Source organism: Sipha flava, unplaced genomic scaffold, assembly GCF_003268045.1.
Source record: "Sipha flava isolate LNK unplaced genomic scaffold, YSA_version1 207_pilon_pilon, whole genome shotgun sequence".
In the NCBI taxonomy this organism is placed as follows: Eukaryota; Metazoa; Arthropoda; class Insecta; order Hemiptera; family Aphididae; genus Sipha; species Sipha flava.
This window is the reverse complement of record NW_020272813.1, coordinates 1,119,454-1,144,683: the sequence shown is the minus strand read 5'-3', so window position 1 is coordinate 1,144,683 and position 25,230 is coordinate 1,119,454. Positions and strand designations below refer to the sequence as shown.

At 27.3% G+C, this 25,230-nt stretch overlaps 4 protein-coding genes across 4 annotated transcripts; 2 read left to right on the top strand and 2 right to left on the bottom strand.

Annotated features, from left to right (window-relative positions):
- The first annotated feature begins 1,299 nt into the window (after nt 1-1,299).
- LOC112682633 (protein yippee-like 5) lies at nt 1,300-3,078 on the top strand. Its single transcript, XM_025553294.1, has 2 exons — nt 1,300-1,908; nt 2,568-3,078. The coding sequence occupies exons 1-2, from the start codon at nt 1,748-1,750 to the stop codon at nt 2,755-2,757; spliced, it is 351 nt and encodes a 116-aa protein (XP_025409079.1). The 5' UTR covers nt 1,300-1,747; the 3' UTR covers nt 2,758-3,078.
- Nucleotides 3,079-5,367: 2,289 nt separating this feature from the next.
- LOC112682596 (dolichyl-diphosphooligosaccharide--protein glycosyltransferase subunit STT3B) lies at nt 5,368-11,468 on the bottom strand. Its single transcript, XM_025553232.1, has 12 exons — nt 10,950-11,468; nt 10,659-10,877; nt 9,872-10,049; nt 9,718-9,783; nt 9,288-9,658; nt 8,637-8,815; nt 8,347-8,561; nt 7,639-7,856; nt 7,216-7,561; nt 7,022-7,135; nt 6,748-6,963; nt 5,368-5,632 (listed from the first exon to the last, which is right to left on the bottom strand). Exons 1-12 carry the CDS (start codon nt 11,090-11,092, stop codon nt 5,534-5,536), a joined length of 2,364 nt encoding a protein of 787 aa, XP_025409017.1. The 5' UTR covers nt 11,093-11,468; the 3' UTR covers nt 5,368-5,533.
- Nucleotides 11,469-11,815: 347 nt separating this feature from the next.
- LOC112682598 lies at nt 11,816-13,075 on the bottom strand. The gene is made up of 2 exons (XM_025553233.1): nt 12,645-13,075; nt 11,816-12,552 (listed from the first exon to the last, which is right to left on the bottom strand). The coding sequence occupies exons 1-2, from the start codon at nt 12,768-12,770 to the stop codon at nt 12,331-12,333; spliced, it is 348 nt and encodes a 115-aa protein (XP_025409018.1). The 5' UTR covers nt 12,771-13,075; the 3' UTR covers nt 11,816-12,330.
- A 914-nt stretch (nt 13,076-13,989) lies between these two features.
- On the top strand, nt 13,990-21,537 carry LOC112682590 (WD repeat-containing protein 11-like). Its single transcript, XM_025553223.1, has 23 exons — nt 13,990-14,395; nt 14,658-14,769; nt 14,834-14,978; nt 15,045-15,218; nt 15,277-15,469; nt 15,538-15,706; nt 15,766-15,904; nt 15,967-16,086; nt 16,173-16,312; nt 16,373-16,596; nt 16,675-16,848; nt 16,935-17,043; nt 17,102-17,165; nt 17,241-17,362; nt 17,422-17,646; nt 18,694-18,871; nt 18,955-19,077; nt 19,152-19,375; nt 19,707-19,873; nt 19,947-20,044; nt 20,106-20,275; nt 21,004-21,136; nt 21,272-21,537. Exons 1-23 carry the CDS (start codon nt 14,271-14,273, stop codon nt 21,391-21,393), a joined length of 3,450 nt encoding a protein of 1,149 aa, XP_025409008.1. The 5' UTR covers nt 13,990-14,270; the 3' UTR covers nt 21,394-21,537.
- The last annotated feature ends 3,693 nt before the right edge of the window (nt 21,538-25,230 follow it).

Sequence of the window (25,230 nt, the reverse complement as noted above, 5' to 3'; positions counted from 1 at the left end):
GTAGTCAAGGGGGGGGGCTAAGGGGGCTATAGCCCCCCCCCATGGGCTGTGTTTATATGTATAATGTATCTTGACTAATAGAATCAATGGATGCTCGTTTTAATCAAAGGCTTATTGATGTTATGCCACTTGAAGGACTTATTCCGGCCAATTTAAATATGTATGACGATAAAAATATTATAAAAACTGCTAAAATATATGTCCAAGATCTCCATGATAATACCTAATCTACAATTGGAGCTAACCTGTTCATATGGAGGCAACAATGGAGTCAAAATACTATTCCAAAACCGAATTCTGCTCTTGATTCACTCTCTCATCACACCAATCTTCGACCTAACATTAAAATACTTTTACAATTATTCGCCACGTTACCAGTTACCTCTTTCACTCCGGAAAGAACGTTTTCAGCACTTAATCGCTTAAAAATTTTTTTAAGAAGCACCATGTCGGAAAACAGACTGAATGGGTTAGCTATGGCTAATATAAATAAAAAAGAGCAATTTGATGAAAGTGAAATAATAACTGAATTTGCCAGAAATTCGCCAAAGAGGATGCAGCTGTCAGAGTGGAGCAAGTGACTGAACACTGAAACCAAAATTATTATTATTATTATTATTATAAATGATATATTAATAAATATTTTTAAAACTATACTAAAATGCTTGAATTACGTTTAGAAACTTGGTGGTAGATGGTGAAGGGGAGGGGGTAAGGCTGAATTCTCATATCCTCTCTTACCTTACTTATCCAAAAAAGTAGTTAGCCCCCCCCCGTTTAAAAATCATGGCTACGCCACTGTATCGTGTAAGAAAGTGATGCATGATAAGTTATCACTAATAAAATCGCCTAATAAACTACGGATATTATGACAATTCCTAGGCAATGATATAATTTCATTCCACTATTAAAAATTGTCATCCTTACCTACAATGTCAAAATTTCCGGTAACATATATATTAAAATATTTGTTATGGGTACTTTATCTAAAATATTAGAAATATTCGGAGTTTTAATTATTATTATAAATTTTGTTTTTTTTTTATACCGATAATCTGTATTGTTACCTTGTAATATAATAATCAGTTACGATCGTATAATTTTACCATAGATTATTGGGTCGTAAATAAATATGGGTAAGTAAATAAATTAAATCCCAAGATATAAATTTTATTATAGATAACTTAATTTAGATAACAACTTTATTCATTTAAGATAAAATAATAGATAATTATTTCTTTATGTATCTTGTTGAGATAAAAGTTAATTAATTATTAATCTAAATAATGCCCAACATTATTTGTCGTACACCATCGAATTCACTTCGATCAGCTGATCGCATAACCGAGGACCAACAGACATATATTTACCTGTCGTTGTGGCGTTGTTATTGTACCTGGAAAACAGCTGATAACATCTTGATACGCTGATAGCGTTCCAGAGCGAAAAAATAAACACTAAACAAAGACCTAATAAATGCGTCGTAAGTAATTCTTTCATCAACACTATTCATTTTTTATTAGTCATTATGATTTCGAAAATCGATCGACGTCAGAAATAGTTCCCGCTGTTTATAAAGGAGGAAAGAAAAGCGTCCAGAGAGTGATGCGTTCTGCAAGGATCTTACTTGTCAGTTGACATCCTGACGTCGTTGTATCCTGCGAACGAAAATCTCACACAACTGTTTTGAGAAAACTTTTGAACTGTTAACGGACACATCCATTCCGTTTGATTGTCCGCTGATCAGATGGGTCGGATATTCCTCGACCACGTCGGTGGCGATCGGCTGTATGCCTGCGCCGCTTGCGACACCAACTTGACCAACCGTAACGAGCTGATCAGCACCAGGTTTACGGGCGCGACGGGCCGAGCGTTTCTGTTCAATAAAGTCGTCAATCTCAATTACAGGTACGATTGACAATCGTTTGGGTCATCGTCGTCACTGAGTACTTTTGAGATTAATTTTATTGTTCAGACATGGAGAAAAAAAAAATAAATCTGCTGTAGGGAAATTGACGTTTTAGTCTACAAAAAAAAAAAAAAAATTATCCACGAGCAAAATAGCGCTTGACAGTGGTTTGTTCAGAGAAACTCATATTTCCGAAACCCTGTGATATGGATTTCAAACTTGTATGTCAATTCATATTTTTATTTAGTGCCAACTAATTTTACTTGCCATGAACCACATCTAGGCACTTAAATAATATTATTTTTTAATAGATTTTAAAATCTAATAAATATTAATTTTAATTTATTTACTTTAACCAACTCTCCTTTAATTTTATTTATTACTTTATTCTAAAATTCAATATTATCTAGTTTAATGATTCATATTTTTTTTAGTAAACTGTAAGGAAATACAAAAAATGTGTATAAAGCCTATTTCCATAATTCTTAATCAAGTGATACAACAAATTTTAAGTATTATTAAACACATTTCAGAAAATTAAATTTAATGATAGCTTCTAATAAATTTAATCAAAAATATTTGTCACAACTTTTAATATGTTCGACACAATTTACTTAGATGATACAATTTTTAAATGGTTATTATTTGATATTTACAGTGATGTTCAAGATCGAGTTATGCTAACTGGTCGTCATATAGTGCGAGATGTATCCTGTAAAAATTGTGACACTAAATTAGGGTGGATTTATGAATTTGCCATGGAAGAAAATCAGCGCTATAAAGAAGGCAGAGTTATACTGGAGAGAGCATTGGTCACCGAAGGAGATGGTCTTGAACATGAAATATAATTACATAAGTCAAGCGTCATAATAAATTTCTGTACAGATATATATATTTTTTTTCATTTGTATAATATCTATTTATTTTATTTCTATTTTGATAATATATAGTCACTTAAGTTACATATGTACTTTTGAAACAATGGGTGTAAAGTTAAAATGCTTTATTGCTCGTTTAAGAAACAGATGTTTTCCAATGTTTTACATGACCATGTATTAAATGATACTCAATAATCAACATTGGTAACAAAGATAGAAAATGTAATATTTGTAGTATAACATTTATTTTTATTTTTATTAATATATATTACATGTCAAACTAAAAAAAAAGAACTTGAAATTTAAATACGGTTTGAACAAAACAAAATATTTTTTCATTTAAATAGTTTAGTTTTACTATGAAAATTTAAATATTGAGATTTATGAAGTTACTTTGTTATTAACTTCAATGGGATATCGTAATAATTTTAATTTAGTTGCTACAATTAATCAAACATATTTTATTTTACCATTTCATGATTTACGTTCACATTTATTCTGATGTTTCAATTACTAACATACTTATGGTGTATTAAAACTTACTTATGTAAGAACACATTAATATTGCTTCGTATTATAAATTTATTTTGTCAAATTGATTTTCATCTGTAATTAGTTCTAGATGGATGATTTTAATGATAACCTTGTTATTAATTAACCATTAAAATTAAATCTTTTTGGATTTATATCATGTTTATAAATTTTATTTTGTTAATGTTGAAATATATATGGCTTAAAATTACAGTAAGACCAGACCACTACATAAATGAAAATCATAACTAATATACTATTCTGTAGTTGTTTCAAGTTTTAAGTATATTGATAGTTATTCTTCACCATTTTATTGTTAATTACATGGATTAAATAGATACCAATAGTATGTGTATTATATTTATATATTTTAAAATATCCAATTATTGAAAAGAAATTTAACTCCTTATTCTATTTAACAAAATATAGCTACATATACATATAACTGGTAGTTTTTTCTTCTGTTCTCCTTTAAAATATTTAACTCCTAGTATAACTGAATAATTTAATATAATATATAGCATTGTAATATGTATTTAGGAATTTTGTGACCCTGGTAAGAAAACAAAATCCTAACCCCCTTCCCAATCTAAATTTTTTTAGCAAAAGGTATATTTGTAAAAAAAATAAAATACACGATAGTGAAACTAATGCATTCTTTGCTATACTCATAAAATGAAAGATATACATAAAAAGTATAGATTTAATGAATCATATATTAAAAAATTATAGTAGGTATATTTATACAAAAAAAACTTCAATGTAATAGGCTGTGACATTTAAAAAAAACTCCCTTAACATTTATTTTGGCAATTAGATCATTTTGCTTCGCCACGCCTCATATAAAGTGCACCAAATGTATAATATAAAATATTAAAAAATCAAAATAATAATTTTATTAACATCATTACTTTTTTTACACCCAAATAACTTAGGTACCATATTAAGTCAAAATGCTTTCCAAAATTTAGCGCCAAGGGTTCAGACCCATCTCTCATAAATAAGTTTCTGATAATAATTATATATTATTAATATAAAAATTAAAAATAAAACAATTTGTTACTAGATAATTTAAATCAATGTGGATCAGTGTAAAATGTGTAAAAGTATCATGTGATACAATATTATAATCAGTCATTAATTGTAACATATGACTAAAATGAGGGGGTTAAAACAAGACACACAGAAATCAATGTGCTTGCAAAATTTTGAAAAATTGTTGAAAAATTTTTGAGAACATCACTTCCTTGCTATAAGTAGGTATGTAAACATTTATTTATATTAGTGTAGTATATATATATTAGTTTACAAGTATTAAACATATTCTAATTTTTATTGTTAATTTAAATATCAAATTATTAAAATTATTCACCAGTAATTCAACCAATGTGTATTAAATTAATTGCTTAGTATAAATCATAATAGCTTTGGAATTATATTTATAACAATTGAGAATTTTAAATAATAATTTAATTTTTCTTCACAGGGAAACAAATTAAATTTCTTTGACATAGTTTATACTAAATAAAAAATTTGGAAATGCAAAATTGTTTAGAATCTACTGAACTCATCAGGTAATCACTCAAATATAAATTATCATCACTATCATTAACATTATTCTAATAATTTTATTATACTTATTAAGAATACCCTGTGTTTAGGAAGACAATAATATACTTTTATAAATATAATATAATTAACGCAAGAAACTCAAGATATATTGAAAACTTATGATTTTGAATAGTTTAATTGCATTAAATTTTCAGTAAAGGAAATATTTATGAGACAGTTCCTGAATAAAATTATTGAAAATTGAAAAAAACAAACTATAAATGTACGTGCTAAGTGATATTGTTCTCTTTTAAAAATATTTTATATTCTTTAGAAATAAAAATTACAAAATATTACATCTATTTATAAATGTACTAAAAAATGTAAAAACAAATATAGTAATTTTTATTTTAATTCAGTGCTGGCCTTGTGTAATTAAGTAGAGTCTATGTAACAATATATAAATTATGTTAGTATATATATTACATACAAATAGACTTGATAATACATGAGTGCATCCTAATTAAAAAAAAAAACTAAAAAATATAAGATGCTTTCATTTAATTCTATTGCAGATCACATAATAATTTTGTGATAAAAAAACACAAAAAAAAAAATAAATAATATAAACAACAACATATGGCGCCCATTTTTAATGGACAAATTATTTAATTCCATTTGTATAAGTGTTGGTTGCTTTAGGTTTTTTACCTTTCACCACTACTGGTTTGCCCTGAATAATACCTTTTTTCTTGCGGGCAGACTGAAAAAAAAAAACCTATGTTTAACAAGAATGAATAATAATAGAATTATTTAAAAATTTAAGTTCTACATACATTTTATTGACAATCATTGTCATGAGAGAATATATTTAACATAATAACTAGGGCCCGGATTTCAATGCAAAGCGCATATTTTTTTGGTTGATCATACACAATGCTTTCTAAGAACATAATTCATTTCATGTAACAAGGGTTTTAAAACTACAAATTTTATTTTGCATTTTTTTTTGCATATTTCGACGTTTTTTCATTTTTAGAGCATTTTTAGTATTATTGGGTTATTTTGTATGTTTTTAATGCATATTTGTTTGATATACTAAACAAATTTAGCCTATTCAAAATAAAATCAAACAACAAATTATTTTCTTCATATTTAAGTACGAGTACAAATTGGAATTTTCCTTACACAATGTCAACCTTTATTTCTTGATTCAGTTTTTATCTTATCTTAATTTATTATAGACTATGGAACATCACCAGTATTTAGTCAAATAACAAATAACCAATCAGTTCATATTACATCACAGATGTTGCTCGTATTATGTGTGTTTGTGATTTTAATGTATTAGTGTGTTAAATAATGCCTAAAATAAAAAAAATTTAAGTCATTTTTAAGGTAATTTTTGTGGTAAAATCCGTTTCTAAGGACGTTTTTGGCTATTTTTTAGAGCATATTTGTATGGTTTTAAGTGCATTTAAATCCGGGCCCTAATAATAACTATAAACAAAGCCTAATGAATATTTTTTTTTATTTTAATAAAATTAACAACACAAATTTTTGACCAATATTTGCTATTTAGATAGTATAATTATATATTTATTACAATGTAATTTTCTAAAATTATTCTTCCATAATATAGAACAATAGCTCACATGAGCACTACAAATTAAATATATACAAGTAGGATTGCAGTAAAAATTTTTTTATAAAAAATATTAGTCGATGAAATAATCTAAGAAAAATCTCTTTATCCAAATGATTACTTTCCTCGAGTTACTCTACGGTGTTATTTTTATCATACTTAAGATTTTTTTATTTCCTCGATTACTAAGATGAATATAAATATTAAAAACAAATTTAAGTTAATACATTTACCTTTTTTGATACAGCAGATGCTCCAGGATTCCGGATTTTTCTATCCAATACCGGGATGCGTGGCCTATTAAACTCATCTGGTTTTTTTACCCTGTATATCCTAACCAACCAATGTTCAGTAGTGTATGCTTCTTCCAAATAAGTGAGGTCAAAATTTTGATTACCAATAACTGCATTACGTGTACGGTCAAAACCAGCAGGTGTTCTAAAATCCAACTATAAGTAACAAAATATTTTATATTTTATAATTTACACAAATAAAGAATATCTATACTTTTAAGTCTCCAAATCTATAATAGCTAAGTTTATACATTAAACAATTGAGCATCGTTGGTGACCCTTGACTGTCAATTCTAAATTCACCACGTTCAGTAAAGTAATCAGACTCCTATTTGTAAACAATTTTTATGAAAAAAAACTAATCAATTACAATACAATGAAATAAAATAATAATCAATTTTTTTTTACCCTTATGTCTTTTGGATGTTCACCTTCAGCAATTCGAACCATCCATAAAAATTTATTTATATCATCACCAGAATAACCAATAACACCACCAAATATAACAAGAACATAATCAACATCAAGGGACGTCATTATTTCATAAGCTTTTGGTTCAGTAGATGACATTGCCTTGCCAACTAAAGCTATATGACTATTGTTCCAAGTATTATTATCTACTAAAGTAGTTCGATTGGCCATCCCAGCTATTTGATAGCCATAATCCCACCAAGACATGACTCGAGCATCATTGTCTGTGTTTTGTGAAAGCCAATAATAAGCTTCACGAAAATCATCCAATATTTGACGAGATCTTATGGAAAATTATTTTTTATTACACAAATTATTGCAAAATAAATAAATAAATATAAATATATATATATGACTTACCCATCATTACTAAATGATGCTAATACAATACTAGGACTAGAATATGCATTACTTGTGACCCAAGTACAGTGGACAACAAACATCATAAGAACAAGTAACATAGAAATTGTCACAATACTCCTAATATTCGATCCAACACCTTCTCCATTACTGTTATCACTAACCGATGACGAAACAATGATTGGTGGTTTCTTTTTACTTTTTCCAGAACTTGATGACTTAAATATAATTAATAAATAGTTTAAAATTAAAAATATTATAAAGTCATATTTAAATAATAAAATTAATTTGAGTTTTAAAAATAAACTATAAAACAATAATAAATTCTTCAACAGCTAGTTTAAAATTTAAATATACACCCATTTCCAAGAAAATAGTATCAGCTACCAACCAAAACTAGTCGTTGATGAGTATGCCCCATCCCATTTTTGTAAAGTGCCATATGAGTTGAGCCAACAACATAAACCATTGACCGCTATTGTGATTACATGGAGGGGACTTCCTACAAAATAGAACCCATCTCCCATGGGAACAGGTATAGCAGTAAAAGAAATTACTTAAATTGTATATGATTGGGAATACATTAGTATAATGAAAAATCAAAATAATTTTAATTGTTTTTAATAAATATTTTCTAGTAATCTATCATTTACATATATTATTTTTGAATCACCAACTAAAATAATTACTTATTACATATTTATTTACTTGGGATGATTTAGAAGGAGTCTTTTCTTTAACAGGTTGTTTTTCTTCGACTGATTTTGTAACATTACTGACTACTGGACCATCTTCTTTTAGGTAATTTTCAAAGATTTTTGAAAATGCAATACCACTAAGAATACACACAGCAGGGGTTAATGTTAACATTAACCTAACCATAACACCAGCAAAGTATACAGCACTTAAAGCATATAAAACCACTAAAAAATATTAATTAAAAAATTCAACAATAAAATATTTCTAAATATTAATATTCTGAATATTAAAGTTCATACCAAAGAGTCGCTCATCATTATACTCTTGAATACAATACCACAATCCTGCAGGGAATATACAAACAAGTATATGGAGATCAAAGAAAAAGCTAAACCATGTAGTTGGTTGATGTTCAGATACGGATGCAATGATAGGTATATGAATCTTGGCATATGTAGTATCCCATAAAGAATAGAATCTGAAAGTAATAGACAACAATCCTAATTATTGACATAATAAAAAATAAATATATTAGATCAGAAATAATTTTTGTGGATTTGCAATAATCAAAATCAATATTTTTAATTCAATTGTGTATCAATGAAAATTTAATGAGAATAATACTACCGATGTATTATCAGTTTTTCAAATGTTTTAATTTCAAGAAAAAAACTGTTGAAATTCAAAATGGTTAATAAAATAAAAAATAAAAATATAAAAAAAGATTTCAAACAAATCATTAATAATTTATTTTTAAACAAATTAAAGTTTTAAGTATCAAGAGCTGTTTTATTACACAACATGTATGCAATACATACAATTTATTTATCAGTAGAACTTTGATTATTCTTGTATTAGATATAATATGATAACTAACTGAAATTCATCGTGATAATTAATTATTTGAAATGCTATAAAAGTATTATATTTTTACTTTAGTAAACAATTACCTTCCACTCCATGGTGCAATGACTCCAGCCCAAGTAAGACCAATAACAGCCATAAGCACAATACCAGATGCAACTAATGTTGCAAATATAAAAATAAATTTAAACTCTGCTTTGGTAATACGAGTTTGAATATAATTAAATGCACCAGCCGCCATGACCAATGCAAATACTCCTGATGCTGCCATATGTTCACTAGTTCTAATAGGTTGAAAACCCACAAACGGTATTTGCATGCTCAAAACCAAACCAAGTATATAAAAAACAGTATAACTCGTGAATAGACGATATGAGTAACGGCCCATAATCAATAACAAAAACACATGGAGAGGAATTAAGTTTATAATGAACACATATCCACCCCATGCTGAAACCTAAATAATATTAAAAATTAAGTTTAATAGTTTAATAAAAATAAGAAACAAAAACTTACCATATAGAAATATGAAAGAGCTGTGAGAACAGACCAAAAAACTGAACCAGTTTTGATTGACTTCACCTAAAATTTAAATATTATTTATTATTGTCATTTATTTACAATGATAATATTTATAACAATCGAAAATCAATTTTATGAAATTAAATACCCAAAGGTAATACGTGAATTGGAGGGCAAATATGGCAATTCCTTCATTGTCATAACTTCCAGCTACTGATCGACTTATATATCCAGGTACAATTGCAATAAAACAGCATGCAAACAACCCAGCTCCTGGAGACCATAGTTCTTTAGTTAAAAAATAAGTTGATATTGCTGTCATACCACTGAAAAGTATAACAAAAATTGTAAAAATAAAATCAAAACATTTTTAACTTAAAAAAACTTTAGTTTTTTTAAAATATACCAACTAAGTTTTATAAATTAAAACCATTTACCTCTTTAATACTTAATCATTAATCCACCAACATTTATAATGATTTACTTTTAATTTTTCATCTATTTTAATTGTTACATATGAAGCCAAAATGATAATAAGCTTTTATTATAAACATTTAAATTTAAAATTATATTAAATTTTATTTTCTTACAACAATTATTGAACTATAAATTTTTATTAAAATAGGTATACTATACCTAGTTAATTTTTTTTTTTCAATTTAATATTATGTGTTATTAAAAAGTTCTATTTATATTTCTTATTTTTATAATTATATATTACTACAGTAATTATGTTTGATGGTACTTGAAAATGTATAAGTGTTATTGATTTAATAAAAACAAACGAGTTCAAAAGCTTTTATATAAAAGAATGCTAGATAAAATTTAGTTTTTGGGTTTGTTGGTAATTAATTTGATAACTTTCAATGGGAAGCTTTCAAATGAAATACTATATATAATAAGTTAATGAAGCTTGATAAAAAATCATTGCCTACCTGAATATGGGTGCTAAGAATACACAAATATCTCTAATGTGAACTGGAATGTTGAGTGCATGTAAGACATAATGTATGGCACCAGAAGTGACCATCAGTCCTGGATAAACTGTGCCTCCGACTATCCTTCCCAGTGGATACCATGCTCTTTCGTCGAACCAGTTCAGGAAATTGTAGAAGCCATGTTGTACCATATAAGCTGTGGCACGGTAATTGAACCTGTGAACCGAATGTAGTAACAATTACACTAGCTTATCTACGTTGAGCTCGACACAAAAGATTGGTACTTACCACGGGTCGAATTCGTGTATAATGCTCTCGAACCGTATGACGGCAAATAACCGGGCGGAGAAGCCGGACACCCATGCCAAAAAGAGGATGGCAAATGTGATGAGACTTTTCCATCCGGCCGGGTTGGTCAGCAACGTTTTCATATTGACATCAGGGTCCGCGGGATCGACAAGGCAAACTTACATGAACCTCTACTATCAACTTGCTCTTAACCAACTGAATTTACACAAAGATTATTAGCTACCGGCGTTTGTCCATCGTAGGCATCAATACATTTTCGCACAGTAATCGAACAGTTTCGATAAATCGGCTTAGCTCCGAATCGAATCGCTATCAGAACAGTTCTTACGTTGTGTACCACGAACACGTAATCGTATCGTAATTTGTTCGTGCCACCGTGAGCATAAAAACCAAAAGCACCGTAAACACAAGCCGGCAACGTGACGTCACCATTTGAGGTTACAAAATTATTATACCGGATGAGTTGGCAACCGCTTTATAGTGGGCTTTCACGTTATCACACTTCTTATCTATGGATCGTAAATAAACATAACACAGATAATAAAATCCCAACCACTGTTGTAAACACAATTAAAGATTAGATTAAGAAAAGATTTATCCCATAGAGTAATTACTCTATGATTTATTCTAAGACGAATGGATCTTCGCAGGAAAAACTCCAAAAGAATCCAACATGGCGTCGTTACTCTTATCATTATGGGTAATGGATAATTTTTTGGTTATCGTACTAGTGTATGAAGTTAAATTGTTAATAAATAATAAAATACAAAACGAATGAATATTCATGATTAAAAGTTACACAATTATTCAATAATAATTAATAAAACAAAATACACGTTTTTCAGACTCTTTGTCTATGTCAAAAAATTTGAAATCTTCATGATCGTTTCAAAACATTTGTCTCGCACCAACAACATTACTGCATTAAGGGCTAAATCGAGTCTTCTGCATTGCTTTCCTTCTAAATAGTAATATTTGATATTTTTATGAAGAGCTTCCAAATACATATTTGTGTTGATACCAACATGTTTGCGATTGAAAAATTACCATTTTTCAATTCTTGAAGATATATATATATATATATATATGTATGTTTAATCAATGCTTTAAGATAGTGTCTATACTCTAACACAATTTAATATTTAAGGTGCGATTCCTTAGGGCGCTACCGATGCGGCTGACGCAACGTAGCTCTTTTTTTGGCCGCACATTACTGGTTTTCACGTTTTTAAATAGAATAGTTTCCCTAAACCACCGTAGCCGCACGCGAAGATCGCATCGCCGGCGACGTGCGACTGCGACTACTCCAGAAGCGGTCAAAACGCATCAGCCGCGGGACTGTTGAACACAGCATTTTTTTTTAAATTTTGATTGTTTTGTTTTTACTGAATTCTCTAAATATTTCCTCATCTTCAAACAAATGTTTTTCTATTATAATGCTGTAAAATCGTTCAATTTTTCTAGTAAGAAACAAATTGTGAATTTTCTTTGTGTTGCATATTTTTATTGAATGTTCGATTATTGCTTCTTCTTCGTAAATTTCTTCTAAAAGAAGTAGTTTTATGAGCATTTTTTCTTCCGACTTCTCAACATGATTGTTATAATACAAATACAAATAAATAAATACAAATCATAGTATTATTATAAAAACAAATCTTTATAAACACGACCCACTTGTAAGCAGTTCAAATGCGCTCGAACGAATGACAAAAATCGCCACGAGTCTCTTGCGTTGAATTTTAGTTGTAGGGAATCCGTCATTGAGCCGTGCGGCTCGTGGGGCCAAAAAAAGAGCCGCATTGCGTCTGCCACATCGGTCGCGCGTTTATAGTCGCGCCCTAATGAATCGCACCTTTATACTATTTATAGTTATTCTATTCTGTTTATATTTATTCTAAATAATAGTCGATATCACTATCACTTTAATTTTAGAGCTATGGGTAATAACCGCTCGGGAATCATCTATAATTAGACACAGTGTCAATTAAATCAACCTATGATGTACATTATCTACCATTTTTGCTTATCGTTATACCTACATATTATTTCTTATTTCCCTTGTTCAAATTAATCAAGAAAATAAATTGCATATAATATTGTAATATTATAATAAATATTGTATATTCAATATTGTATTTTAGTAACCAATGCCATTAAGCGTTCACTCGGACTTTTAGCAACTTAAATTAAAGAGGACGCATTATCTTACCTTAAATAAGAAGGGGATCTCCGTCTCCATCCGACCACCACTTTAACCACTGGTTATGAGGGATAGGTATAAAACGATAATAGGTACGTAAATTGTTGGAACATTAATAGACAGAAACATTGAAGAGGAGAAAAGTTAATATTTGTTGTGTTCTAGAAAATAAGTGGAAAGGAGAGAAATCAATAGAAATAGGAGAGGGCTATAAAATAATATATTCAGGTATGATTAATACTAGGAATGGGGTTGATGTAGTATTGGATGAGGAGATGAAAAGTAAGGTAGTCAATGTAGGAAGAAAAAATAATAGAATTATTACAGTAAAAATGGTATTTGAGAAAAAAGTTTAAACGTAATAAGTTCGTATGTTATCATAAAACAATATATTCGATTATCTTGCAGTTTCTCCTACTGTGTATTTACTCAAAATATATAATTGTATAACACAATTAAAAACACAGTTAATGATCTTGTTATGTTTTAATATTTTCTAACGGGTAGTAAATGTAGGAAATAAATGTATGTAACGCAATATTCCAGTTCACGTGAATGATAAAGGTGACATAAAAAATGCATATATTATATATTCAATATATCTCTGGTACTTCAAAAAAATTATAGTATATAAATAAACGCTATCTATACGAAATGCAGAGTAACTTCACTAATCTGTTTCTCCCACATATATATAATAATACCATAGACATATAATATAAATATATAAATAATACATTTAAAATATATTATCGTTATCATTATATAATACTATTATTACCACAGATGTATATATTTATAAGTTATACTATTAATTTTATATTATATGTGATTATTATATATCCGTGGCTTCTGTAAAATGCACATACTGTGTTGTATGATTAGGCAGCCGATATGTCTTTGGTCGTAAACGATAAGATAAACAATAATAATAATCATAATAATTTACTAAAATATTGCTTTGTTTTGTATTCAGTAGTATTTTTCGGTTTTTATTAATCTGTTTATTACATCGCCCGTAGAATATTCATTATACCGCCATATTTAATTTGCTTCCTATTTACTCTAGGAGTTTTTATATTTTATATTTTTATATTTTAATGGATACAACCAATGATAAAAGACATTCCACTGGAAGCGAACAGTCATCTGTTAGGCTTCACATGACTACTCCAAGAACATTTTCAAATCAATGTCACCTATTGAATAAAGGAGCGATTGATTGGTAATCGGCATTGGAAAAAAAATATCATAATTTTTAAAATTTAAAACCTTTTTAGACTGATATATTTACATATTTTTGTTAAAATATTAGTTTGATAAATGATTTATTTAGGGATTATATTCGTCTTTGAATTTTTTGGTTTTTTTCTGTTAAAAATTGTATAAAAAGACATTTAATGGTTCGAAATTGTTGGTATTGCCTTAGTTTAAAGTTAAGTTCTTAAACAATTGTTCAGTACATAAAATTGTAATTGTTAATATAGGTCTGAAAATGGACTTTTAGCCTATGGGTCCAATAATCTAGTTGTAATTGTTGATACAGATAAAGTCATTCCAGTTCAATGTTTTACTGATCATAAAGCTCTAATTAAAAAAGTAAATATCTATACAAAATAAATTCTTTTGTTATACTATTAAATATTATTTATATAAATTTTAGCTTTTGTGGGTTCCATTTGATTCTATTTCTGGAGCAACATCTGAATTAGTATCGGCAGATTGTGCTGGTGATATTGCACTGTGGGATGTCTGTCGCGGTAGATGTATTTCGTGGATTGACTCAGAACAATCAAAACCTGTCAATTGTAAAGAATTTTTTTTACATAATTGTTAATATCACATATTATGTGTTATATTTATTTTAATCTTAGGTCTTGAATGGGTGCCATCATCACTAAATAATGATTTACTGTTAGGTGTTTTACATTCACCCAACACATTTTCAATAATGGATGTACGTAAAGGTACTCGACTATGGAAAAAAACATTTTGTGACACAATTAACAGTTTTGCTTTTGATCCATTTTATTTAAATAGAGTTGCTTGTAAGTTTTTCCATTCACTAAATATTTTAAATTTATTTAACATGATATATTTTCCTAGTCCTGTGTCCAGAATGTATTTTATTTTTTGACAATTTTGATCGGAAAAACTCACTTAGTGGTAATGGACGTAAATTTTACATATCAAATACTGCGGCAGGTGAGAATTCTACTGTATCTGATGAATCTACTCGCCCTAGAACAAGATTTAAAAGACTGATGAAAGGTTTAGTATTAGGGGAAAGTCAAACTAAGTGAGTTGATAATGTTGTATGAAATTAAAAATATTTGAATATGAACTACAATTTTTTGACTAATAAAGGGTGGATGGTTCATTAACGGTTTCCGATTGTATTCAATTTGCATATCATCGTGCACTACGAAATCATATACTTTTAATGTATCAACATGATATATTGATTATTGATCTGTACATTAGTATGACAGTTGGTGTAATCAGTATTGATCGGTCATTTTCTCCATTTTGTCAGGTATTCATATAAAGAAATTTATATATTATTGATTTAATTATTAAAAGGAAATTGTTTAGATGTATTCTTGTCGACAACGTGATATAATATATTGTCTTCAAGAAACTGGAAGTTTATCCTTAAAATTAAGACGTAAACCTATAGCTAATTATTTAATGTCTCCTATGGATGCTTCTCCTGTAACTGTTGCTGGCAATGGTGATAGAACTTTCATTTTACATACCAAGAGTTTTATCATAATTTTTCTTCTATTGCTTTAGATTCTACTACAGACACATATCTGTGGTATGAACATAGAATTCAAAGTGAAATCATCAGACAACCCAAAAATTCTAAAGTTCTTGGTTTGGCTGTTTGTCCGATTACTGAAAAAAATTGTGGTTTGTATTGAATTGGATGAAGTGTTAGTTTTATATTATGGATTGCAATTCATTGTTTATTCATATAACATCAAATTTTAATATAGCAATACTGTTAAGTATGGGTAAAATTATATTTTTTGAACTTGAAAAAGTTATGACTGCATCCAACGATGTTTCATTTTACCTTGGACGACGTGACAACCATAACATTTCATTGAGTAACATTTTTCCTTCATTCAATGATGTAATTAACTTTAATAAATATAAAATTATTATTTTTACTAAAATAATTTTTTTTTTTTAGACCCAAGGGTTGATTCCAAAGGTACGTTTATATTCCCGTGGAATGCTTCCTAGTCTGGAGTCTTCATTAACTGTTATTAAATATTGTCCACCACTGACATCAGCCACAAGATCTAAATATAAACCTCTTTTGGCTGTAGGCACAAATTCTGGGAATCTAGGTATTTTTAATTTAGCTACCGGATTACTGATGAAAGAGTATCACGTACATTCTCATCCTCTTAGGTAAGTTACTAATATTATGTTGTTATTTTCAATTTATGAAATTATTAATAGAATAATTTTTCTAACAAATTTTATCAGAGGTATTGAATGGATTAGTCATCGTTATATAATATCTTGGTCATTTTATTCATATACATCTAATACTAAAAGCCAAGTTATTATAACTGATATTCAGTGTGGGCAGTCTACACCAGTACGCATAAATAAAATAGACGAGCCTCATGTATTATTTGTCAAAGTATCACCATTAAAGTAAATACAAATGTTATTAATAATACATATCTAAATCATATTATATGATCTATTTAACTATTGTTCATTGGAGTTTATATTCTTAGACAGTATTTTGTGATTGGAATTAAAGATGGACCTGTAGAAATTTGGGATTTAAAATCAATGTCATTATTAAGTAAAATGTCCAAAAGGTTTCCACCAGCAGTTTGCATGGTTAATATTTATGATGATTTAATATATTACATTATTTATAGTTTTTTTATTTTTTAAGGAATGGGTTCAATGTAATATGTCTAAAGGTAAAAACAATAACTCAACAACTCCTATAATTGAAGGTATAAAATAATTTTTAGATAAAAAAATAATAATCTAAAATATATCATTGATCTGTTATACTATTATTTTATTAGAAGATGAAACTGGATTAAAATACCCAGAACATTTGTTGATATCTGATATAGCTGGCAATCTTTATGCTTTCTTAATAGATTCAAATAGTTTTTTGAAACCGGGTACCTTGATAGAGCCTGAGGTAAGTTTGAAAATGTTCGGGTTTAGTAATTGTTATATGTTATGAACATTTTTTTTCAGATTTTATTAAAATCTCCTGTTTATCTTACATGTAAGTTAAATATTGCACTTCAAGTAGACTGTGATGGAAATTTATTTGTTTGGGATTTAAGTAACCACTTGGATAAACAAAAACATCACATTAACCGTTCGGAAATTCACAAATTGAAATTTGCTCCTGGAGCTGGTAATTTCCGATTTTTATGTCTATCATCAGATGGCATAGACATTTATAATGTTTTTGGAGTGAGTTTGATTTTAAAATGTACACTAGTCTGAGGAAATTGTTATTGATTTTGAATGCATGCTACAATTTTATTTAATGTTTGTTATAAATAGGGAACGGATTGTAATTTAAATAAATATTTTTATGTAGTTTTAATATCGGAGAGTTATTGACATATGTGTATGTTTCATTTAATTTTTTCAATTTTATTTTAAATAAATACAAATAAATAAATAATAGTTAAAAATTTTAGTAATAAATATACATAATCTATATTATTGTAGAATTTCTGTTTTTATTTTAGTATTTTACGATGGACAAAAATATATGATTAAGTCTATACAATATCTTATCTAGGAAGTAGGTAGAAATTTCAAAAAACTAGCAAAACAATTTAGCACTTATTTCTGCTAATTTTGGATTTTAAGTTGATACTATTTCAAAATTAGAAACTTCTAAAATGGCATTAACCGAGAGCCTAAAAATAGTAGATAATGCCATTAAGCAATTAGAATGCGTTCTTGGAGAAATTGGAGTTTTAACAAAATTTAAATTACAAAAAATATTGGGAAAAACCCTAGGATTTAAGATTGTAAAGTCTATAGAGAAATACTATTAACTAAAATTCCAAAAAATAATTTAGAAATAGAGTTCAGTCAAAAGAATTAACATGTATAAAATATACACCTGTCATTTCCGTTGATGTGGAGAAGTCATTTAGTCATTATAAAGCAATACTAAGATCGAATAGCCGTAATTTAAAATTTGAAAATCTCAAATAATATGTCGTTTCTAATTTTTTCTCTCATGAAGAATATACGAATGATTCAGAATAAAAATTTTTATTTTTTAATTATATATTATTTATAAATTATAGTGAATTATATCTTATTTTCAATTTCAATATTTCAATATTATAAATAAATATTTATTAAGTAATAAACAATTATATATTTAAATATTTTTAATATTTTACTAAATTTAAATCCATTCCCTAGTTATGAATATTTTGTGTACATTATAATATTTAAATAAAATTATATTATATATTTTATATTTTTTTAAAGTCTCCACAATCTATTGAGTTAATTTCTACCATAAAAGCCGATAAAAAATTACCAGTTGTTGATGCTGATTGGGCTAGTGCAGAACATTCTGTCATCATGTTCAGTGATTATTCCATAAGAGTATTCGACCTTAAACTCATCAAATCCTACTCTTCAATATATAATTATGAATTTGATGGTCAGAATATTATTTTTAATAATATAATAAAATAATTTAACTAGCTTAACATAATTTTTACATTTTTTTTTTTTTTAATTTAGATTTACAAGGACCTCCTGTAATTTTAGATCGTGATTTATGTAAGATGTTTTATTTTTGGCTTTCTGCTACATGTAAAAAAGTGTACAGCACTGAGTTTGGTTTTAATAACTATGAGTTATCACGTAAGTACTATAAAACATTCCTTAATAGTTCTTCTTAATTTATTTATTTTACTAATAATTATATTATTTTAAAGTGATTAAAAATGCTTGTCATTCTCTGCCATGGACTGAATTAGAATTATGTACAAAAGTAGCTGAAAGAGCTCTTGTAGTATGTCAATCACTTGGTTTAAAGAATGAAGTTCAATTTTGGACTGTAGCTCTTCATTACATTATGATGGGTGATGACTTTGCCACAAGTGTAGTTCCTCCTTTAGATTCCTGTTACGATGTTGTTTGTGATTGTGCTACATATCGTGTAAGCTTATAAAATGTATTATATTAATATAAGAATACTAGAATTTTGAGACAAATTTTAGAATTTGTATATTTAAAAATATTTTTAATACTTAAAAACTGTTTTTTTCATTACTATACATAATGTGTATGTTTTGTAATTATTAATATCAGTCATAACTATAAGTATTTTTTTTTTAAGAATCTCCTACATAAACTTAATGGATTGGTTATTTTAACACTAATTTTATCTTGTATTCCTTATGTCACTTTTTAACATTTACTATCTTGTTTGAATGTGATTAATGTTTTAGTAGCTTAATATTTTTTATAATAAATTACAATTGGTTTAGAAAATACAAATGGACCAAGTTTTGTTACATGAATGGAAAAGTGGAGACCATATGCACATGAGACGTGTTGTTGATAAATTTATATTGCTTGGTGAGAAAGCAAAAGCATTAGACTTGCTTTTAGCAACTAATGTAAACGATCCAAATTATTATACAGATGCATTAAAGTAAATATGCCGTTTTCTTTTTGATTTTTTGTTCTGTTTTCTCATTAATTTCTTAATAATGTTTTATTAAAAGGGCTTGTTTAATTGCTACTGTGGATTCTAACACTACTAATCAAAGTACTCTTAAATTGGTTGCTGCTAACTTCATAGCAGAAAATAAAATCGATGAAGGTAGATCTTTTGAAATTAATATTTTGGACGTCAAATATAATAATATGACATTATTATGCAGGTATTCAGCTGTTATGTATGATTGGCAAAGGAACACAAGCATGCCGCTACTTGATATCATATAATTTGTGGGAACAAGCTGTATGGTTAGCAAAGTGTACATTATCAAAAGATGATCTTGATACAGTTTTAAAAAGTTGGGCTGATCATTTACTGTCCAATAGAAATCAGGTAATAACATAGTTTTCAGTAAAATAACTAAAGTATTTTTAATACTAAAGCATAATATTCAAAAGTAAAATGTCTATCCAACCAAATTTATATAGGATTATGAATGTGTAACTGAAAGTGTTAAATGCTTTAACGATTTTCCTAGCTGTTACCTGATTAATTTCAGTAATGAGTGACAGATACTTCTCATATATCCTTTTAAACCTTATAGTTAACATAGCTTGTTCATTTATGTTTTATTAGAAAACATTGTTCACTCTATGTCTGTATAAGAGTTAATAAAAGTTAAACATTTTTATTAAAAAAATGAAAATATTATCTGGGTTTTATATTAGTTTTTTTACTTAATTTTAAATTTTAAAATATGAAATTGGAGTAAATATTTATGTTCCCATTCAATTATTTAATATAGATATTACATAAAAATACAATAGTAATAATAAAAATACACACTTATATTTATTGTAATTTTATATATTGTAAAATAATATCACTTATAACTTACAGTTACGTTGTATTTTAATTTGATATTCCGTAAATTTTAAAAACTGAAATTATTAATTTATTATTAAAGTATCTGTGATAATAATTATTTAAGGATGTACATTTATTTAACCACATAAATTAAACTGTAAATATTTGTTTTACATCAAATTAAAATAATGTATTTATTTTATTATATTTTTATTTTTATTTTTTTAAAGTATTTAAAAAATAATTTGTTTTAGGAACTAGCTATTTTGGTATTATTATCAATAAAAAGGTACAATGAAGTATTGAAAATTTTGATCAATAGCGATCGTACTTATCGAGCTGCACTTTTGGTATTGGCTTGTCAACAAAACAATATAAATCTTGATAATATCCTTTTTACTGTAATATATTTTAGATTCATTGTTAATACTCTATTAATTTTGTACATTTTATATTTCAATTCTTTTGATTAGAATTTAAATTTTTAAGAATGAATTATTCTTTAACCCAAGTATTTAGTACGTTCTATCGAAAATGAAGTATGTGAAAAGATTAAACGCGAAATGTATATTAATGGAGGTGATGGTGATATTGTGGTCAAACTTTTTGCTACTACAAATTGTAGAACAAAACAAATGCTGTGATAAGTAATTGTTATTTATTTTACTATTTTATATTAGACTCACATTTTAAAATTATTGCTTTGTACACATTTTGTCTAAGTACAATATCAAAACAAAATAGCAAATACATAATTACCTGACCTTATATCTTACATTTTGTATTACTTATTATTATTTTATTGTATTTGTTAATGTTTTGCTATATATTTATTCATTATATTTACTCATTCGTGATGTATATTTTTAATTTTTAAATATTAACATTTCATGAACTGAAGGAGAAATAAATATTTTATTTACCTTAATATACTTTTTATTTATATAAAACATAAAATATTTATAATTTTCAATTCAAACAAGTGAATGCATAGGGTTTTCTATTAGTTCACTTAAAAAAAAATGTTCTCCCCAGTATTATTAATTATTGCTAGGTAAAATAGTTTCTGGTTTAAAATATAGATAAAAATAAGAATCGAAGAAACAAAAATAGAATTGGATCAATACTTCTTATTATTATTCAAAGTTAAAAAAACTTTTGAATACTAAAAACGGAAGGGTTTCTGGACTCAATTTGATTTAGGTGAGTACAAAAAATGTATTCACTAATATGAACATAAATATTATTAAAATTTTAATAGTTAATCGAGTTTAAAATTTAAAATTCTAACAAATCTTTGCCATTCATTGAAAACATATTGGGTTTTTGAATACTGATGGTAAAAAGTTCAGGTTATTTCACAAAACATTTTACCACTCACTGAAGTATGTTAACGTCTTTACATGGGCATCCCCAGGAGGGATCAAGACAGGGCACTTGCCCCCCCCCCTAGAATTTTATAAATGTTTTTCAAAGCATTATCTGTATGGCGCCAATTCAGTAAACATAGATTACTTTAATATAACATATATATTACATAGGGAAGAAAACTATCTTTAATAATAATTGAATTATTATATCTTATCATATTTCTTATATTTGAGATAAAATAATAATGTATAAATAAAATGTAAGTACAAAATGTATAAAAAAATATACATATTTTTTTTTAATTAATTTAGGCCCCCCTCTAAAAAAATGTCTGGGGACGCCCATGTGTCTATATTGAATTAACCTGGTAAAAACCATACTCATTGGGATTTTCTGGCAGGCCCATAACCAAACCAAATCATCAGGGGGAGTAAACTAAAATTTTGGAAGGGCATTAGAAAAAAACAATATTGGTACTTTTTAATTTATTTAATCTGCTTTAAATTTCATGTCCTAGTGTTAGGTTACAAATGAAATTGAACTCTTCCGATTCGCCCTTTAATATTTTATTTATTGATTGTAGAGTTTTAAATTCTTTATTTTTTTGTAAACCAAGGATAGATATTTAGATATTTTCGTAAAGAACTTTATAATACAAATGTTTTTATAATTTGATAACACAGATATAATATTCCAAAATTTGAACATTACGTGTATAACATTTTTGGATTAAACAAAGGAAGTTTTCCTTGCTTTAAGTTTTGTAAATATTCAGTTAAATTCTAGGTTTCTGAGTAGGTATTGTGTGTATAAAACTGCTGTTATAAGTAAGGATTTTTTATTGAATTATCCGAATTTACTTAAACTCGATTCATTATTAGAAATGGGTAAAATTGATAAAAAATTGATTATAACATAATATACCTACGCATATTAGTGTTGGCCAATGATATCGATAATTCGATACGATATCGGTGTGATTAATCGGGGCTCGAGATTTTACGGACAAATAAATTATTTTCTGTATTTTTTAATTAAATTGAGTAAACAGTATATAATAAAATTATATCTATAAAAATATAAAGTAGATACTAAATAATGATATGAGACAATGTGTTTCAAAAAAAATTAGTTATTTCAAATTTCTTTTCTTTTTATTAATATTTTTAGGGCATATTTTATGGTGTTTTTGGTCATATTATAATGCGTATTTCAATACTTTTCAAATATATGAAATCCAAATCCTGGTGAATATAATTAACAGATAATATAGGAATAATATATAGGGGCGGTTCGTCTGGAAAGATTTTGAGGCTGAATATCCCTTTAAAAAAAAAAAAAAAAAAAAAAACAGATACTTTTAAATAATAACTGTTTAAAAATAGGTTGTATCATTTTAATTATTTATTACTATAAATTGAAGACAACAAAATCTAACACCTATAAATAGTTATTTTGAAAAACTATTTTAGTCATTTCTACGACGATCACAGTTTCAGTGAAACTGATGTCTAACCTGATAGGTTACATCACAACCAGGGCCGTGGAGAGCGAGCAAGAGCCCAAGGGAAAAATTAATCCAGGCGTTTCTCGCACGAGGTATTAAACTTGCCAGTGACATCTTTTAAAATGTGTATACTAAGGGGTGGATAGGTAGTTTTTTTTTTACAGGGAAATATTTTAATGAGGCCACCAAAATTAAAAAAAAAAATTTGCTCGCCTCGCTCGCATAACACATTCAATATAATAATATTTAAAAATAGGACATTACAACAAGATAGTACAGAATCTAATACAAGTAATAATTTATTAATATTTTATTTTAATACAAAAAAAGATTTTTTAACACTTTACTTTTGGTAGTCTCTTTGACAATTATTTCATCCGCATCAATTCCATTTAACAATCAGGGACGGCATTTGGGGAGAGCAGGGTGTGCGCTCGCACACCCTGAATTTTTTTTATCTTCAATTATTGGTCAAGGCGTCATACATGGCCTTGCCACTTTGGCTTTCAGTTTTCCAATCTTTAATGTTATGCATGCATCGCGGCCAGGCCCGGCTCAAATGTTTAAACAAACATAGTCGAAATTTAGTTTTTGCCGCCCCTTACGTGTAAATATTTTATCAAATATTTTTTTTTATACATAACAATTGTCCAGGAAAAATGCCGCCCTAGGCTTGGGCCTATGTCGCTTGCCCCTTGAGCCGGGCCTGACCGCGGCCAAGGGCGTATTTGAGTTGAGGCCATGGTGGGTGAGGGGCGTAACTAATTTTTCTTCAATATAAACTTAAAAATAATTTACAGTTCATTACAGGGGCATACCCAAGAGGGGTTTTCGAGTCCGGACCCTCCCCATTGAAATTTCTACATACTCAATGGTTTAATAGTAAATAGGATATAGGTAGGTAGTGTAATTTAATTTTCCATTATTTTCAATGTACAAAGTTTATAGATTATATAATATACCAACAATGTATAAATCATGTTTAATTTATACTGCTTTTTTAATATTATTTATTATTGTTAGTTAAATAATGTATTTTTTTATAACATTTTACTATCAAATAAAAATTGATTTCAAATTATAGTACCTATGTATTATAGTAACCTTTGTGTAGAATATGTGTGATGTTTGTATAACTATTGTGACTATTACTATAGTTATTAACAGTTATTTGTTAGTATTAAATTAAACTATAATTATAATTAGAGACCAGTTGAAATAAAAATGTTGGACTCCCCCCATAAAAAATTCCTGGGTACACTCCTGGTTCATTATCTACAGCTTACGTTCCTGTTACTCATTCGAGTTAATAAAAAAAATACAAGTACCAAATTTAATTTAATATTTATTTAATAAATACTTTATATTTAAATATATTTAAACAGTGCCGAATTAAACATTTGTGGGCCCCTAAGGAATTAAAATTTTGGGCCCTACAAAATTATTTTTTACGTACATCTTTAACATTACAATCCAATAATTAAAATAAATAGCTTTAATAATAACCAACTATTATTAATAAATAAAATCATGTTTATTACATTTTTTTATTTGCAAGAAAAATGAATGAATCATTATATTATTTATATTATTTTCAAAATAA

Bases quoted from the DNA above. Each gene is read 5' to 3' on its own strand.
- LOC112682633 (XM_025553294.1), top strand. From the start codon at position 1,748: ATGGGTCGGATATTCCTCGACCACGTCGGTGGCGATCGGCTGTATGCC. The intron at 1,909-2,567 runs GTACGATTGACA...TGATATTTACAG, and splicing joins GTCGTCAATCTCAATTACAG to TGATGTTCAAGATCGAGTTA.
- LOC112682598 (XM_025553233.1), bottom strand. From the start codon at position 12,770: ATGCGGCTCTTTTTTTGGCCCCACGAGCCGCACGGCTCAATGACGGAT. The intron at 12,553-12,644 runs GTGGGTCGTGTT...CATGTTGAGAAG, and splicing joins CGCATTTGAACTGCTTACAA to TCGGAAGAAAAAATGCTCAT.
- LOC112682596 (XM_025553232.1), bottom strand. From the start codon at position 11,092: ATGAAAACGTTGCTGACCAACCCGGCCGGATGGAAAAGTCTCATCACA. The intron at 10,050-10,658 runs GTAGGCAATGAT...TATACTTTTCAG, and splicing joins TTCTTAGCACCCATATTCAG to TGGTATGACAGCAATATCAA. The intron at 9,784-9,871 runs GTATTTAATTTC...TTTAAATTTTAG, and splicing joins AATTCACGTATTACCTTTGG to GTGAAGTCAATCAAAACTGG.
- LOC112682590 (XM_025553223.1), top strand. From the start codon at position 14,271: ATGGATACAACCAATGATAAAAGACATTCCACTGGAAGCGAACAGTCA. The intron at 16,597-16,674 runs GTAAGTTACTAA...AAATTTTATCAG, and splicing joins GTACATTCTCATCCTCTTAG to AGGTATTGAATGGATTAGTC. The intron at 19,078-19,151 runs GTAAGTACTATA...ATTATTTTAAAG, and splicing joins TAATAACTATGAGTTATCAC to TGATTAAAAATGCTTGTCAT.